At 35.8% G+C, this 19280-nt stretch overlaps 1 protein-coding gene across 1 annotated transcript in view; it reads right to left on the minus strand.

The window, feature by feature from the left end:
* The window catches only part of LOC108766231 (AF4/FMR2 family member 4), a 62090-nt gene that overhangs the window by 16107 nt on the left and 26703 nt on the right, over window positions 1-19280 (minus strand). Inside the window, exons 2-4 of the mRNA XM_018515394.1 lie at window positions 15087-15263; window positions 13711-13791; window positions 10897-11082 (exon numbers count right to left, since the gene is read on the minus strand). Coding sequence (XP_018370896.1) covers window positions 10897-11082; window positions 13711-13791; window positions 15087-15263 — 444 coding nt within the window. The remainder of the gene's footprint in view (window positions 1-10896; window positions 11083-13710; window positions 13792-15086; window positions 15264-19280) is intronic.

Here is a 19280-nt window from a genome sequence, read left to right on the forward strand (position 1 = left end):
GAGAGAGAGAGAGAGAGAGAGAGGGTCATACAGTCATAAGGGAGAGGGCAGCTCAGGATAATGGGTGAGGCGATTGTTCAAACGGTCGCTGGTTCTCCTCCGATTACGATCGCATGTCACACTGTTCGATGGTTGCTTGGAGCTAGATGGATAAGACAGATGGATATATACATAGAGGGAAAAAGAAAAAATGAAACGAATATGATCTCTTGGTTATTTCTTAGTGATGAAAGAACGATGATATAGTATCGTGACATCGTAATATCGTAAATGTGAATATCTTATTGATTTGCAATAAACATTTGAAAGAACCTTACGTTTTATGATGACTTCCTATATTGATAATAAAATTTTAATTTTCTACGCTCTCTTTTTATACTACACGTGTTTGATGGTAAAAAAAAAATAGATTTTCGTTTAAATAGCTTCTCGAAATATAAACGGAGGTACCTGAAAGTCAAATGCCCGTATAATAATTTGTAAAATCATGTTCAAAAATAAGTGCATCGAATTATAATAATTCGGAAGCGACAAAATACATTGTAGATCTATCGCCAGTGTTGCGATCGACATGAGTTTTCTTATCGATATGGCGTACGATGCACTTAACGGAAAAACTTCGCAAAGAATCGTATGAAAGGAATTCCGGACCGACTCGAATAGGACAATAGCCGATATTGAACAGGAAGTTGAGATTTTTGTGAACAGCAGATACACTGAGGAACATTGGCGCGTTACGGAGCGGGATTTTTCTACTTTGGCGAGGACGAGCATTGACCGTGGATACACGTTGCGGAACATGCGAACACGCAAAAAGTCAATTAATCACTGGCTGGTAAAGTAAACAACTTCAAAGCGTCACTGCATCGTAATTTTACGGCGCTCTTAAAAGCTGTGGTCTCCATGTAAAAAAAAAAAAAATCCTCTTGTCGCGGATTAACTTTACTGGCACAGAGCGTTAATTTATTAAGCAAACAAGATCCTTTACATCGTCGCGCATTCTTATTCATCGCGTGAGCTTGTATATAAATTAGCTGAACAGTTTATTTCAAGAACAGTTTAAATAAAATCCTAAAATGTTGCTAAAGTAAATAAATTACGTACATGCTTACTACTTACATTAAATAAATTCTAAAAACTAATTTACGCCATACATAAAATAAATAATTCTTGCAAAATGACATATTTATGGTCTATTATAAATTTAATTTTCACGAAACTCATTATAACGTATATACGAGGTAGAATCTTAATAACGTGTATCCACAGTTGATACCTGGCCGCATAAAGACTACTGACTAGGCTTTTAGTGTGTTTGGCAGCCACAGAGCTCGTGCCGAACCTGGCGAAATGTACAGGCGGGACTACGTCGTTCTTTTTACACAAGATGGAATGTATACAATGAGGCAATAAAATATGCATAAAGAGGAGAGAAACTGAAGAGAAGGTAGGGCGGATAAAGAAACATAGAGAAAGAGAGAGAAAGAGAGTATTGAAAGAAATGAGAGTGAGAGAGTAATAACGTGTAGCTAGCAATTGGATCGAGTAATGCGAAAGAGCGTTCCGTTTGTGGACTTCGGGTCTGTTTCGGGGGAGGCGTTAAAAAGAGCCAACCTGACATTCCTTTCGATCGGTAGTTCTTTCTTTTTTTCTGGCCGTTGGTACGTTATCATAGATGCTTTTCGACACTTTTCAATTAGCTTCGAGGTTTTATACTCGGTTCTGTATCGCGTCTCAATTGATTATCTATGTGCCTTTTATTTTAATGGAAAAGGATACCGTCGACGAAAAACGGTTTACGATACAAGTGTAAAACTGTTTGCTCACAGATACATATATATCCGACGTAACGCTCATAAGAATTATTCCCTACTATGAAAACACGAGTACTTTTTGCCAGGAGTGGACGAAGGGTCCGCGACACGGCCAGCCGACTCATATTACCGGGTTAATTTCGAGAGCCTGATGCTTACCAACGCCCAGAAAAGGGAGAAATTAGATCACTCTACTCTCTACTAATGGAGCTAAAATACCGTGTTCAAATCTGTCAAAGAGGCGTAGTACGCCGTTATTCGGTGCACCCTCGCCCCGCCCAATAAGGTCGAAGGACACGGGGTTTGGATGGCGATCGGGGAGGACAAGGGGTAATAATAAATGCCTCCACGAGCATCCTCCGGTGTATTATCAATCGGGTTAATATACGCATGTGTTAAAGGAAACTGCACATGCATGTCACGTACCATTCCCTGTGCAATTTTCGCCGAACCTCTCGTCGAGAGAAGTAGGAAGTTGAATAAGACCTCGAATGGTACTTGGTAGATTCTTCTTAAAATTTAAGTAATTGTGAGGATTATTAGGGAAAAAAAGTATCAATCCAAAAAATACTTTGCGATAAAATAAAATTTTTAAAATATTCGTTGATGCAATATCAAATAATCATATTTCTACGATGAGAGACAAATTTTTGGTACTTGTAACTATAATTACATATTACTATAATTATATATAATTATGATTGCTATAGTATTAGTAATAATAACTATATTTTGGGGGACAACCATATTAATATGGTTGTCCTCCAACTATGACTATATAATTATAGTTATTTGAATCGATTTTTATGGTAATTTCAATCATTTTTAATAATTATAATTATAGTCATTTTGACTGTACATATAGTTACTATTATTAATACCATAGTAGTCATAATCACAATTATAGTTACAAATATAAAAAATTTTTCTCTCAGTGTAGATATCATTGCAGCGTCAGAGAGGATGAAAATCTACTTCTCTCAAAGTGTGAGACTCAGAGCATTCTAGAGTACCATGCACATTATAATTTTGTAATCTACGTTAAAGCTGCGTTGTTAATAAAGTATAGAGCATTATCCGTCAGTTATGTTTCCTGATCGAATCTTTTCTTTTTACACCAGATAAATCTACTTCCATGTGCAGGCATCGCGCTCGTACATGGGACATTTGTGCTCAATGGCAGCGCCAGCGGGATAATAAGTGTAATAGTGCATCGCGAGCGTCACATCCGCGTGCGGAGTGTCGCTCGCTATGTTTGCTTTACTTTCGCGCCTGCCTTGTTCGAGCGTGTTAATTCGAGTGCACGCATTCGGGCGCTCGAGTGTGAACCGCGAGTTAAAGTGCGCGCTTTCGGCAAGCTGGAAAGCTCGTTAGGAAACGCACACGTATACAGAACAGTGAACGGTTAACGAGAGAGAAAGAGAGACACACGTACACACACATACATACATACGCTCTGCATACATATGCAGACGACACACACGAGCTGCGTGCAGAGACATAAGATACAGTGGCTTGTGCAGGCAGCTACAGAGAAAGAGAATATAAGTGCGTGTATGTGTGTGTGCGCGTGTATATGTGTATCGTATCGCGAATTGTTGCGAGACAGATAGTGTAGTTGACACCGCGACTAAAGTGAGAGACAGGTGCGACGAATGGTCCTTTTGAGTTCCTAATTAACAACGCACGGTCGGCAAGTGGCACACACCGCGCGAGAGAATCAATTTCAAGTAACACTCGTGAATTTTCGCCCGAGGTATATTAACACAATAAACGCGATATGCTCTAGTTCGTATGTGAGCGACGTTTAAAACGCGAGTGAAATCTTGGAGTTGTGCAAAAAATTATTGTTTAATTTATATTCTGTCGTAAAACGACATCGTACTCGCAATTTACGTAACACAGTAAAATATATATATTTCAGGATTTAATTAATTACTCCATTTGATGTATATAGAAAGCAGTTAGTTAATTAGTTCAATTTCATCATTGGAAAAATTCCTTCTGCTTGCTTGCATTCTATAAATTAAATTGCTCTAAAACAAACTTTTGAACTTGTTACACAGTTACTATTGCTCTTCTTGATATAATTCCTATAACCGATTCTCAACAGAGAGACTGATTGATCGATTATATTACTGATTATCTTCAAATGTCTTTCAAATGAACCATCGCGCACAAATGATTAAATTCGTCACTATAATAACGTTCTTCGTACGTACACGTATGCGTATTCATTACTCGACAGGGATATGCGTAATTGCAATGCACAATGTTATTACATACTTTACGTTACCCGCGCTTCGTATATCCCACTTTTATTCATAAATCCGTACTTTACTGAAAATCTTCTATCAGAAATTTTTCTAAAACGCGCGAGAAAAGCAGTGTGGAAGGCAGTATTAACAGAACGAGTAGCATCTCGTGCATCATTCCTTGCGAGAGAAATTCGATATAAAATATCGCTTTGTTATCAGCTATAAAAGACGTGAAAAGAAACTTACTATATTGCACAAGCGCACACGCGTAACACTACAGCAGTTGCAGAAAAACAAAAAATTCAAAGAAAAGGGAACTTAAAGTCGTGAATAACTGTATTGTGTCTCGTTGTGTGTGTTATGTCGGTTGCATGTTCGTTTAAAACGTATGCGAGTATTTGTATACGTGTCTATATAACGACTGTCTGTTGTACAAATATACATGTTATATGTAAATATATATATGCGAATAATGCGCCAATAAATATCAAAAATTCACATGCGATCGCATAATGTAAAGCACCTCCTCCTAGCTGTAAAAATAAACACTTAAATCGCTGCTGATGTATACAACAATTAATAGAATTAGTAAATAAGTGATGTGTTTGCGATTGCGAAGAACAGAAATCATAAGGTACTCTGGCGCTGAAAAATGAGATACACATGTATATATATATGTGGGTATATTGCACACTTGTAAATTTGTACATATAGAAATGTATATATAGATATATACATATATATATATATAGTCGCCAAAAATTATATATTGCCGAGATACACAACGTGAGCTGTACGAAAAGCTGTAAAGAGCGCATTAGCTTTGTGCAATTACGCCGGACTGGCCGTGCACGCCGATTGCCACGGTCGGGCATGCGAATATAGCGACGAGGTCATTCCCGCGTTTATAATATGACAGGAGTCAAACCACCAAACGAAGTTAAGACCACTAGAAATATGCGTTTCTCTTCTTTCGCGTGAACAAAGTCACCAGCGTTCGCGCGCCCGACGAGCCATCGGCGTGACGGAAATCCGGCTAGCCAACAAAAATAAATGTATGCGTGTGTTACTACTAACAACGGAAACCAAATCGTTGAGACGCAAGAGAAAACAAAATTCGCAAGAGAATGAGAGGAAATAAAGTCGCGTTGATTGGCGAGAATTAAAGGAAATAGAACAGAGGGACCACTAGTTAAGTGCCGGCCTGTGAAAAAGAAAAACGATATGTATGCACAAAACAGTCTCAGCTTTTCCGTTTGTCAAAGTATGCCGGTGAGCGTATGGAGCAAGAGTCCGTTAACATCGAATAAAAACAGTTGAAATTAATGGACATCACTACTCGTCATTCACTAAAAGTCATTCCCTACTACATATCGTGAATGTTACCGAATTGCTTTCTACACTTCCCTGATTGGTCAAGCTTTTCGCGGCGTAAAAGCAAATGTGGTCATTCTCCAAATAACGAAACAAATTGAAAAAAAAAGCGATGGCGATGACATGAAATTTCGAAGGGAAAAATGAATAAATAATATAAAAAAAAAATTGTTTCAACGTGTTTCAACAATTGTTCATCAAAAGTAACTTTGGCCAATCAAGGTTAAGAATATTAATATACTAAACAGCAAAAATCCAAACGTATGTTTATATCGATATTAATAACATTATATATAAACAGGCAGCAAGCAATTAATTCAAAGAGCATTAATGACATATCGTCCGGGGAAGATATAGATCTTGCGATCTTTTTTTCTCGCAGGTGCAAAAGGTCAAGGAAATGAGGAAGCATTGACATGTCTAGATAAACGGGATAAAATCTTGGAAAGAAATGGGTGAATTTCAATGTTGTCGTCGATATGGAGGGGAATTAGCAATGGACACAACGGAATATTCTCGCGAGAGGCGTTTATACGCAGATTACTTGACTTATAGCCGATTATTAGCACAATTCCGATCGAGTATCCTATTTTTGAATACGCAAGAAACTATTTCTCATTTGCAAGCGGAGTGCACTACAAAAGAAAATTTGTATTTTTCAAACAGAAAAGGAAAAAAGAGTGATATACAGTTCTGGGCATACTTCGCGCAAATTTGTTCAACCAAAAGAGCAAAGGCAACAAAAAAAATAATGAGTAAAGAAAATACAAGAAGACTAAGGTAAGACATACAAAGCACACAAACTTTTTGGTCATTAAGTAAACTTGTAAGAATCAATAAACAGTCTGTGCATCGTTTCCAGTTTCAATTATATTTCTTTTATTTGAATTCATCATCAATAAATTTCACGTGACCCGAACTCAGTGCAAGTCATCGTAGTACATCACAAATAGGTATTGTTATGATTACTAATTATCATCGTTATTGTATGTTACCAAATATTATAATAAGTGTTACCGTAAGATCAATCGTAATTAGTTAATAAATCGATCATATATTTCCGACTTCTATCTGCAATATTTAATTAAACGACATTACATTGTGTATATCCTTACTCTTTTTCATAAACGTTTCCTTTACTTAATCGTAAATATGTGAAATCGATCATATATTATCTCGGATGGGGAATAGAGAGGGTGCTATCGTTCTTACTATGTGGTGATGAAAGATGAAAGACGAGGAAGGAGGGGGTAAAATGGTGTAAGGATATGATGTGTATAATTATAAAACTGATAAAAAGATCTCGTATTGCTAATTCGCGCCGAAATAATTTTTTTATATTTCGCCCAGGCTGGAAATTCTGATGCGAGCGCAAAATTATTAATTTTCGCCTAGTTGACGAGCGATCGGTCGAGCTTGCAATATTCAATCGCTGAAAATCGATATATCTTGAAAAAGAACACCATTGTATAATACATATACAGTGTCTTTGTCAAATGCAATACAAAAAATCGCGATTTGTTGCAATAAATTCAAATAAAGGTAGCGAGTTACATTTTCCGCCGATTTTATGCTCTATCAGTTTCTGCGCGATACAAAATACAATTAATTAATTAATTAATTAATTAATTTGTTAACCTACCTACTATGTACACATATATCACTATGTGCGTATGCATGGATGGACCGGCGCGTGTAAGCGTCATGTATCTGTATATGATTCTGCATACGTACATATATTTAGATTTTCGAACGCTACGAAACGTTCTGCGTTGCAAAGTCATTTTGCTGCATAAGTGCAATAACTCGCAAGAAATCTGCGAGATCTCCCGTTCGTTGATTCTCTCGATTAATGTAACCAAGTCGTGATGATAAGAATTATTATCGGAATAATAATCACATACACAGACACGACGTCGTACAAACACGTAAATAATAAAACCAAACCGAATTGAATCGACATGGCTGTACATTCGGTATTTTCAATTTTTCTTTCCCATGTTCTGTTTTTTTTTACGATTGCGAATTCTTTCAATTTCAATGCGCCGTGATTGCCATCCTTCGTTGCTTTCGACTATGCGGATGTTAACAGTAGAATGGCTAAATCTATTATATTTTCAAATAAAATTAAATAGTTTTTAAGGCCGGTATTCATAGTCGATATTCATAGTCGATTTTTATATTTAAGGTCGTTTTAAATACAGTCTTAAGGTGTCATAAGCCAATCACAGAGTAGTGTTGGCATTTTAAAATATTACTTAAAATGGTCTTAAACTTCTATTCAAAATTGATATTCTAAACAGACTTAGAATTCAGCCGTTCTAATGTTTGTGATCTTCTCGCATTTAAATTATCTCTAAATATTGAGAAAGACATTTAAATATTTCTTCCTTTACATGTAGCGCTCAATAATTTTTGATAATATAGTTTATGTAAGTTTTGGAAATTACTTTATAAATTTTTTTTTTAATTCGTTGCTATTTGGTTATACTGGGCATCAAGAATATCGAATCATAACGGAGCTACCATCTCCTCAAAAGCGTTTATCTTTTACCGGAATGTAAAATATAAATTTACTTTATTCTTTAATTCAATATTCCCGGTAAGCCGCGTCGTACGACCATGTTGGGAACAAGTATATTCAATCCGAAACATTTTGCAACAAGCAGTTCATTATTTGCGAGTTGAATGCCAAGAAACATCCCGCAAACGAATCGGCACGAGTTTTCGCGCCGATATTGCGCTGCTATCTCGACGTTCGTTTCCCCGTTTTGCAGAGACTACCTCGCACGAGAGGGCTGCCCTGTGAAAACCGACTCGCAAAACTTGTTAATTTCGTGAGTGCCGCCGGGCGAAACGAGAAAAGAGGCGATGACGGCTCCGGGGAAATCTGCGAACTCGCGCATTAGAAAACTCCAGGTGCATGCAGACGCGAACTTTCACAGGGCGATCTTGTTATTGTTTCTGAAACGTTTCTCGCGCTCTCCAACTGAAGGCCCGCGTACCGAAGGCCGAGGCGATATTGCACGATCGTATCTCGGATTTCTACCGAGTGCGCCTTGCAAAGATTGCACTCTAATTCCGGAAAGCTTCGTCCGTTCTTCCCGAAACACTTACAGAAATACGATATTAATATTATACGCCAACCTACATTTATTCCTAAGTATCTTTGTAACATGTATATCTAAAGGAAATAATTAATTTAAGAAACAGGCGTATATTTGATAGAAGTGACAGAATTTCAATGTAACCGCCAGAAGTAACTTCCTACGAAATAATTGTGTTGCAAGATAAGTTGTCCTTGCAACGGTGTGAACCGAGACGGAAAATAAGCCGAGTATGGCACATCTTCGTTTGAATCGCTCGACGACGTTTTGTAGATCCGAAAAAAAAACCAACGATAACGATTCGGGCGTTAAAAATAATTTCGATGATATTATTTATCCTATCTTTCGTATAATAAGTATATCTAAAATGTCGATAATTGTAGCACGTTATCATTAATATAACCATAAAAAAAATCTAATTTATTTTATAATTGATCATCGTCAAATACATATAACAAAAATAAAATTTATAATAAAACAGTCTGCAAAAAAATATTAACATTTAATGTGGTTTTTCTTAAAATTTAACATATTAGATAAATATTGATAATCAATAAGAGAGAGCATTAATAATTGTTTTTATTTTTTTAACCTAAAAACGCAGTAACAAAGGGACTGTAACTTGTCATACCGAATAAGTATTTTTTTTTAGTAAAAAATATATGTATAAGGTCAACAATTTCACAAAACAAAAATACATTATAATGCAATTATGATGATAATTTATTGATGTTATAAAATAACGTGTAGATGTCATAAGTCGTATAAATCGAGATAAGTTTTAATTTAAAAAATACTCGTAAATTGCTAAAATATTTTTGCATAATTTAGTCGGTTACACATTTAGAAATCTGTCTACTTTTATCAAATCAGCCATATATATTCTATATAAGTTAATCGTAATTATTCATCACGTTTCATCGTTGCCGTTATAGTTACCTGATATAAGAATTTACATGCTCTCGATACTTTTAGACCTTTGTGTCGCTTGCGATCCATAGGAATCTATTGTATCTCTACGTGCGGTATCTTAAATTAGATTTGCTTTGTCACCACACCTTACTAGATAACGATATATTACTGCTCGTCATTGCATCGTTTCATTTCCTGCCATCATTTCACACTACAAAATATACGCACAAAATCTTTGTCATTCTCGCAATTCGATTTCTCCTCTCTCGCTGTTCGTCACTTCCAGCGTTTGCTCTGTTTTTCATAAAATTTACGATTTCTATATTTATCTATTGCAAATTATTCGCCGAAATATCTATTATATACGAGATTAATCGCCACCAGTCGCTGTTACGATTGATTCTAAATCGATGTAAATCGCGAAATCGTCATCGAAATCGTATTTGTTCACTAATCACCGACTACAGTTGCGTCTAATCTCGAGACTATCGTTTTCTATACCGCTAGTTGTAAGATACACATCTCTTTGCGTGATCGAACACGTGACATTAATTAAATGAGTGTATAGAAATATATAGCGCTTTGTAATCCTAACTAAACACTCCCAAAGTTTCTCCCATTATAGTCTTCGTAATGTTTGTCATATGTTCTCAAAACGAATGTCCGATTTCCAGCCCAGGATCCATCGGTACCGTTACTATCGATCGCTGTCTCGCACGACGAACGTAAGCCATCCGGCTCGAGTAATCAGATCGCCTTATGGATCCGCGCGGCGTAAATTACTGTAATTAGCAACGCATGTCTATATAACCCGCCTGCGAAATCAGGATATTCTCGGTGCCCGCTGCAATTTCATCCGTTGTCATCGTTACGCTCTAATCACCACGGGCGTACCGTTACGCCCTGGCTGATTAATCCACCCGACGCGTTACGCTTACATGAGAAAAAATAGAGAGGGAAGAAAAACGCAAAGAGAAGAGAGGGCGGGGGGGGGGGGGTTAAATGAAAGGACGAAAAGAAGTGACGCGTTGGCGCGGCGTCGATCTACCTCGTCGAACAATCGAACGTCATCGACACTCGGTGTCGAGTCGAGTTTAAAAGTCTATACGTCGGCGAGCCTCTCTAATAATACGCGTGAACATAAATGAGATTGTGAATGGGATGATGATGGGCATGGGGATTGTGCAGAGGGGTGCACAGGGACGTCGTTGTAATGGTGGTGGGGGATGGTGGATGATTGACAGATTGCATCGTGGATACGGGCGACACCTGATTGGGGGGACCGGCCGGCACTTGGTACACGGTACTGGGCGCGGCCATCGGGCACCTTGAGGCCCCGGCTGCGCCGTGTTGGGCCCCATGCTGTTGTTGTTGTTGTTGTTGCTGTTGTTGTTGTTGTTGTTGTTGAATGTAGTTTGGTGGTAGACATACCTCGAGGCGGTCGGTACGTGGCATCTTCTGCGGCATCGCCACTGTCTGCGGTACCACGCCGAGCGGACTGCCGACGCCCGTTGGGTCAGCCGGGCCCATTATCGCCGGCATTATCGGGCTGGGCGCGAAGTACGGGCTGTACGTATTGCTAACCTGCGGCATACCGGTCAGGTACGGATTCGTCGCCTGCGAAAACACACCCGGAAGATATCCAGGTAACATGGATTAGAACACACCTGTCCCCGCCTTCGCTCCACGCGTTTTCGATTGTACACGTCGCGACGCGCGCGATTTCGAGACCATTGAAACGCGTGCTTTATACCTAAATATTTGCATATACAGAGTATTGATATTAGTGGCCAGATAAAACACGTGATATCTCCTTATAAAGCGAGTTGATTTAATTAAAAATTGCTTTTTTGTGTCAATAAAATCATATCTTCAAATTATTTACTTCATACAAATTGATAATATAAAGATAGGAGTACTAAATTTGAATATACATTGCATGGAACAAAACACTTTAATTCAGCAATTCCTAAATATTCTTAAGAAAGAAGTTACATATAAATATTACAAACTATTACATCACATAATGTCAGAGAAGTTTAAAATGCATCTAATCAATAAATAACTATTTATATATTTGACAAGAATAAAATCGAAACTTTTATTCTATATTTATAACGTATACTTAATATATTATAAATATGTTGATGAATATACATTTGTTCCACAATTTTGATAAGAATAATTACAATTGAATATACAGAAAATGTTTTCTGCAAATAATTTAAGAATGAGGAACTGTTTCCAAACAAAGATTCTTCTTACGAATCAACTCGTTTCAAATTGAGCAGTTTAATTTCTACAACAAAAAGTTAACGTTTTCCCGTTTGTGCCATCAATTATCAAATACTCTGTCTATGCAATCTACCATTTCTGAATGTCCGTGTAAATTTTGCCTCAAGGTGCTTTAAAGCTTTGCGAGCAATGCTCTCCGGTGTTTATCAACTTTAAGGCGCGCAATATACATCGCTTGGTTTACGAACCATAACCGTACCCGCTTCAATTTTAGATAAATAACCAACATCGTTAATATTTGGTGTAATAACAACGTGTAATAAAGGAAAATTATATATTAATACATTGCTGAGAAAAAATTGATACATAGCTATCTTAAGCTGTTTAATATTTATCCGCAAAATTCTAGGAATTTCAAACAAATAACATACAGAGAAATATATAATAGCAATATGTAGTATGATGGCAATTAAATTCAAATGTTCGGATTATTTTAAAAATATGAAATATAAAAATAATACATTTTGTCCTAATTCATCTTGAACAATTTAACTAAATAAAATTATTATTATTTAATTAAATATCCATTTAAATAATTAAATATTCTTCAAAGATACTAAAAGGTTTACGGGTATCGCCATGTTTTCATCTATTGCTATAATGCCAACATTTCGTGAATCTTATCATTCACTTTATCAGGGCGAGGAGCGCACTGATATTAAAAATATACCAATTAAATGTTCTACATATTTTTCCAATATTTGTTAAAAACAACGTTAAATTAAAATACTACAAAATTATCATAGAATAATATATAATTATATATCTAAAATTATATTTTATTGTAATTATCATTTATATCTCAAGATTATTATCAACATCAAAATTCGATAAATAAAAATATTGGAAGAGACTTTTAAAAAAGTGACTCTTAAAGAAATTCTACTGCACGCGTGATATTGTATATTTACAAGGATTAATTCGGGGCAGTAAATCTGAAAAACGTGCTAAAGACAAAAATTTGCAAAGAAAAGACGTCTCATTTACGGATCTCGCAAAGCCTTAATCGTCCTTTTTCTCTTCTCTCGTGCCCTCCCCTTCACTTTTAACGACAAGCGTACGTTCCCAACGAAGCGTTTGGTTTTGCAGCGAGAGCTGGCTCCCAGAAGCGAAGGCAGGTAATTTCAAGCGCATCCGAACGAGCAGAATACTCGTTCCCTCTTCTCAAAAGCCTCTGATACCCTGGGAGCTTTCGTCGTTGTAAAAAAAGCTTTCGGAAACGCGGCCAGGTAATTGTTGAAAAATATTAGCTGAGCTATTATACGATCAGACATCAGCTTTCTAATTTTTCAGAGTATATCAGGAAACAAAAATTTCATTCCTAATACCGAATTGAAATATTGTAAGATCGATAATATTTTCAAGACTACCCTGCCTCGCATCCTCTTTCTTCGTCTCTTTGACTCTCATGAGTTTCATATTCTCATTATATTTCAAAACTCTAACAATTTTTATATTTAAATATTTACTGTTACAATGTTAAACATAAAATATAAAATATTTCAAAGTGAAAGAGAAGAAACATTCGTCGTTTTCAGAGCCAAAGAACGCGCAAATTTTATTTAGCCGCAATACTTCATGCTCCTCTCTTCTACAGGAAAACTTTACGAAAACATATACAAACAAATTTTCTTTCCTCAATAAACAAACAAAACATTTCGTAAAGCATGCAAATAAATTATTGACTTACTATGCGGCGCGCTCTTAAAATAAAAGTTTAAGCTTTCGTACGAACGCTTACTAATTACAGGCGCATCGCTTGAATAGCTACAGTGGATGTAAACTTATGAAAGTAATTTATTTGGCATAAACATATCGCAAATTGAAACTAAATACAGATTATCATGTTTTCCTTTTACAAACTCATAAATGATCTTTACATCCACCGCTAGCCAGCGTGGCATTAAATTAACTAAAAATTAGTGGAAGCCAACCAAAACCAGGAGTTACCATAAAGGCGTGGGTAGCGAGAAGTTGCTGCTGGATTTGCTGTTGAAGGTGATGGTGTGGTGCCGGAGGTGCTGGTGCCTCCTGTTCACCAATGACGTAATTGGAGAACACACCAACAATCAACCACAACCACGTGAGCCACAGCGGCAAACATAGGGGACAGACAGGCAGTCATAGTATAGGGTTTAATGTCACGTAGCAACGAATATGAATGTATGTCATGAGTAAATAAAAAGAACAAGGAGGGCAAACGTTAATAACGAGAGAGTTTTTATTATTATTTCTTTAAAAATAAAATAACGATAATATCGCGTATCGATCGTTTTAGAGATACACGTGAAACAGGGGAGTTCGGAAAAAAACGCATATAAGTTTCTTCAATCGTCGAAGATTTATTCGAGTCAATCCAAATTATCCGAATGTCGTACCAACAACGCATGCGATGTCGCGTGAAATTTTAACGAGTCGATGAAACTTTTCCGCGTCTAAACACGCTACTCTATCGTTTGGAAATTTGACACGACGATATTGCATTTCCCGTAATTAACGAGCCTCCCCCGTTAAATGATAAATACGAACAGTACGAGAAATATTCGCGATACGAATCTAATATGTCCATATCAAGGACTCTTAACTTGCGTTTCATGCAAATTTAAAAAATACTTGATTTTACAAGTTATTTATAAAGTTCTTGAATCAAAAATATATTTAAATATCATATGAATACATTATGTACTTGTAATACAAAAATAATTAAAATTCACGACTTGAGAATAATAATAAGAATAAAAATCACGAGTGTCATCATAATTTTTCAAAAAAAGCTGTAATAAAAAATAATAAGATTAAAAATTACCGATCGTATCAAAGAGATTCGATTCTGTAAATTGACTGTCTATCAAAATATGTGGATAAGTCAGGTTTTACTCTAGGAAGTAAGGATGACACTGACCAAGAACATGCGACGTGCTAAACTTTAATTCTTAAAAAACTTTATCTCTCGGTGCAATGTCCGTAAAAGGGAACGCATGTAAATATGGACGGCGAAGTGCTGCGTTTATAATAACTCGAGCCTTACTGAAAAAGTTTGTAAAGCGTTTTAATTTAAGGTAATATATGAAATTGCGTACGCAGACATAGCTTCTACAGTAATAGCGTCTAGCTTCCTTGATACGATATAGTAACGTGAAAAGAAAGCTTATTATACACTACGCCGTCAATAATCTACGCAGCGTTGCCTATCGAATAAGATAATCTAGTAACCCTCGACTAAACACAGACAAAATCCAGATATTACGGTGTGGTAAAAGAAAGTGTGTGACTGTGTTGATAGCAGAAGAAGTGGTGCAACGATCGTGTTAATTTGTTAGACATACCACTGCGGGTACCTGCCCGGGCACGAGAGTCTGACCCGGCGTAAGGCCCTGCTGAATCTGCTGCATCAGCGCGTTTTTTAGCGCTAAGTGATTGCGCCCGTTTATCAAGAGTTGGTCCTTCAGATGCTGTGGGGGATGGAAATACTTGCAAGGTGGCTTCTCTCGATTACACCGACCCTGAAAAAAAAATGCAGAAAATCAATTTACTACAACTATTATTTTTTTAAATAATTATAATTTTTTATTTATAAATCGGAGTCAAGTTATTTTGAACATTATATTATGCAGTATACGCTAAATTTCTTCCTAGTTTGCCTCCAAATAATGGAAAATTATCTAGCATTGCTTTAACAATTAATATTGTAAGCTGGATATCGACTATATATAATATGTATTAATGAAATTGGACGAGAGATTGTAAAATATAATACTCGATATTCATTGTCCTAGCGAACATAATGATCGGTGAGATATTTGATATTCGTATCAGCAATACTACATGATATGATATATAATAACGCGGATGCTATTTTCGCGACGCCATACACATGATTCATAATATTCTTATAGAATATATATATATATATATATATATATCAGACACGGTACTGTCTTCAGTAAAACAATGTGTAATACAAGCTTTCGTCTATAAGTTGGCTATGAAAAAAACACAAGTTATAGTCCATGATATGGCTAATATAAAAAAATCGCTTATTATACACCCTTCATATCAGGTTTTCGTTTATTCTCTCTCTCTCTCTCTCTCTCTGTTTCTCCCTTTTTCTGTCTCTCACTCAGCCTCTCCCTCTCATAATTTGGATGTTGGGACGAACTGTAACGCGGTTTATGAGGTAAGTTGCGGGTGCAAGGTTGGAATACGGAAGTGGCACGAAGGCGGGAAAGTGGAAGGAGCATCGTCGAGAGTGTCGAGTCAGGTCTCGGAAAGAGACTGGTGGCGGAGAAACGGAAACCCGCGGGAAATGAAGGAAGGAAGAAGGGTAGGCGGGACAAGAAGAGGTTGCGCTTGGTGTCGCGGTGGTACTAATTAAACCTTAACAATATTAGTTCAGGTAAGATGTCTATATAGAACCGGGTGGTAGCCACCGCCAGCCGCCGGTGCTTTCTTACGAAAATCCAGTGGTTTTCGGTAATAGCGGCTTGCGAGCGTAAACTCCGTCAGAGACAGAGGGGTTGCGTCGGTTGGATGGCCAAGAGGAAACGGTGGGTCGTGCTGGTGGTAGCGTCGGCGGGATGAACGCTCAAATATCGCCTAATTAAGCACATTCGAGAGTTTCGAGGAATAATGTGTAGGTACCCGCCACGAGAAAGTTTCGACCCATTGAGAGGAAATGCTCCACCCTCTTCATCATCTTCGCCATCGTCACCGCCGCCGTTCTCCGCGTCGTCGCGCTCTCCTAGAGCCAACCTCTCGTTGACACGGAGCGGTTTAAGCTCGACTAATTGCATGAGACAAGATTCAAGCGTTTGCTTTTGCACAAGGCAACATGGCAAGTATACACGCGTATCGATGTCTGCGGATGCTTTGACGTTGGTAACATTTATTGCTTCTCAAGAACGATTGTTTTGCATGTCTATTCTACTTTTATTTTTAGTGTAGTTAACTATTTTGAAGTGTACTTAATTTTTAATAATTAAATCAGAAAAATTCTTTAAGCTAGCCAGATAAAGGTCCTCATTTTCTGACATTAATCTGACATTAAAGACACATTAGAAATATACAAATAATCAAGGAAATCCAAAATAGATACAAAAATATTTAAAAAAATTAATGAGTTTGAGAACAAACAAAATGATATTCAATATTTGAAAAATTTAAAAAGTTAAACGTTTCAAGAATTTAAAGAAAAAATAGTTTCTCAATAAATATATACTCATATAATAATAATCAGTAATTTGTTTATCAAATGCGCCAATAAATATCGTATAATAATGAACATAAATATGATTTTGGGACGCTTAAATTGTACATTCTAGATGGTGCCAACTAGTGAGCGCAGTATTAAAGTTGATTTAAAGGGGCTACTGATAAGAAACAGCATTCTCCGGGGAGCTATGCGAAACGCTCCCCTCTAATTTTAATGAAACTTTAATGATATTTAGAGGATCCCCGGAAACGGATAGCCTCTCGTAAATTTCATACATAATGATGTAATATCTCACAAATCTTTTAAGGACCGAATTGTTTCATCCTTAAACAAATGTAAATTTAATGCAAATTTATATCGTTCTAGACACTCTTTAAAAATCAGAATTATTAAACGTAATTGCGTGTTTCTCACTAAGAATAGAGATACATTAAAATCAATTCACAATTTCGAGGAAGATGTTGCGTACAATAATTATTGTCAAACTGCAAATTCCAAACTGTTATACTTTAAACATATGTAAATTTAATTATGATATAAAATTATGTGCACTAATATCTGAACAAAGTCCTTATTTTATCTTTAACATACGCATTAAATGTGAAATTATAAAATGTATAGTCACAATAAAAATTGCAATATTCAATTAAATTATTTTTTCAATAATAAACATTGAAAATGTATCATCGAATAATGTACGCAATTATAAAGAAAATTTATTAACTATAAATAATTACAATTAATAATACTATAATAAATAAAATAATATAATATTGATATCTTAGACTCAGACAAAGCTGTTATAAAAACAGCAATTTGACATTTTAGGCAATCGTAATTTATGACATTACTAGATACTCGTGTGCTGCGAAAATGTATACAATGCATAGACAATATTGAAGAAATCATTCGTTTGGTTCTAAAAATATAAACGAGTTTGAATCTAATATCTGTACATCAACCTAAACTAATAAGTAATATTCAATTTCATGTTATCCACTTAGATTAATAGCCTAACATAAAGCAGCACACAAAGAAAGCTTTATTTTCACGCTGCCTATTCGTAGAAGGCTTATTACGTCCTGAAATGAAGCAATAACTTTTGACTCACGTGTAGTAACAAATTTGACTCATTTTAAGGTTAAGCTTATTTTTAAGGTTAACCTTAGACAAATATATGGCTCAACTGTGTTCCCCCAAATTATATATTATTATTTTTTTAATTCAAGGTTTGTATAGAATAATATTTAGATTTCTGTAGATCTAGATTTGAAGTTGAATGGTCTTTCTGAAAATCTTTTATAGAGATAAACCTCAAGATAAACAAATTCGTTATTGTTGTCAATTTAATTACTGCATATATTATGCAAAAGTATTTAAATTAAAATAATTATTGTTGAGAGAAGTAATTATAAAAAGCGTACTTTTAATGTTATCCTGTGAGCTAATTTTTGTTATTAAATTTCTATATATTTATTCATACAAATTGTGATATTTATACAACTATCCGTATAATTATATCATATAAATTCAATAAAACTGCAAATATAATTTTTTGTTATAAATAGGAAAAATATGAAGTGTATTGAAAAGATTAGAAGGTGAAAAAAATTTAATCGATACAAAGACAATAAATAATCTTCAGCGGTTCGTCTCTTAATAACTCATCGGTGCGAAACGAGCAGGTGTGGTAAAGCCAAAAAATGCTTCCAGTCGACTCGTACGAGCGCAACGGGGAAACTCTATGCCTTCATTGTTTCAGCCTTCCGGCATTACAAAAGAAACGTCGTGGATGGAGGCGGTTGGAGGCTCGAAACCGACTCAATTACAGTCGCTGAGCGACGCGATAATTGGGATCAAGATTGATTGTCTTCCTTCCTTTCACGCTGACCTCCCACAAATACAAGCTACTACTAGAGACGTACATTTTCTTTTCTCCCGTCTCACATAAATAAACCAGCGTAGAAAACAAAACGTTTCGTCCAGACGGAATACGGCTTTAATCAAAATTTTTTTGTTATTTTGCGATCAACTTTATCATGAAATGAACCTATATATTTTAAAAATTAAGTACTCTGCAATAGAATTGGAATTAAATCAATATAGATACATGTTATGATAATGAATATCGAAAAGAGATTTTATTTTGTTCTAAAAATAAATTAAAATATAATTATCAAGTTCATTAATTGATCTGTTTCATAATTACGAATACACAAAATTCAATTTCAATCAAAATTTAAAAAAATATAGCTTAAAAATAAATTAAGATTTTATCAATAAGATCCATCGATATTATATCGTAGTT

This window comes from Trachymyrmex cornetzi, unplaced genomic scaffold (genome assembly GCF_001594075.2).
Source record: "Trachymyrmex cornetzi isolate Tcor2-1 unplaced genomic scaffold, Tcor1.1 scaffold579, whole genome shotgun sequence".
NCBI classification, from domain to species: domain Eukaryota; kingdom Metazoa; phylum Arthropoda; class Insecta; order Hymenoptera; family Formicidae; genus Trachymyrmex; species Trachymyrmex cornetzi.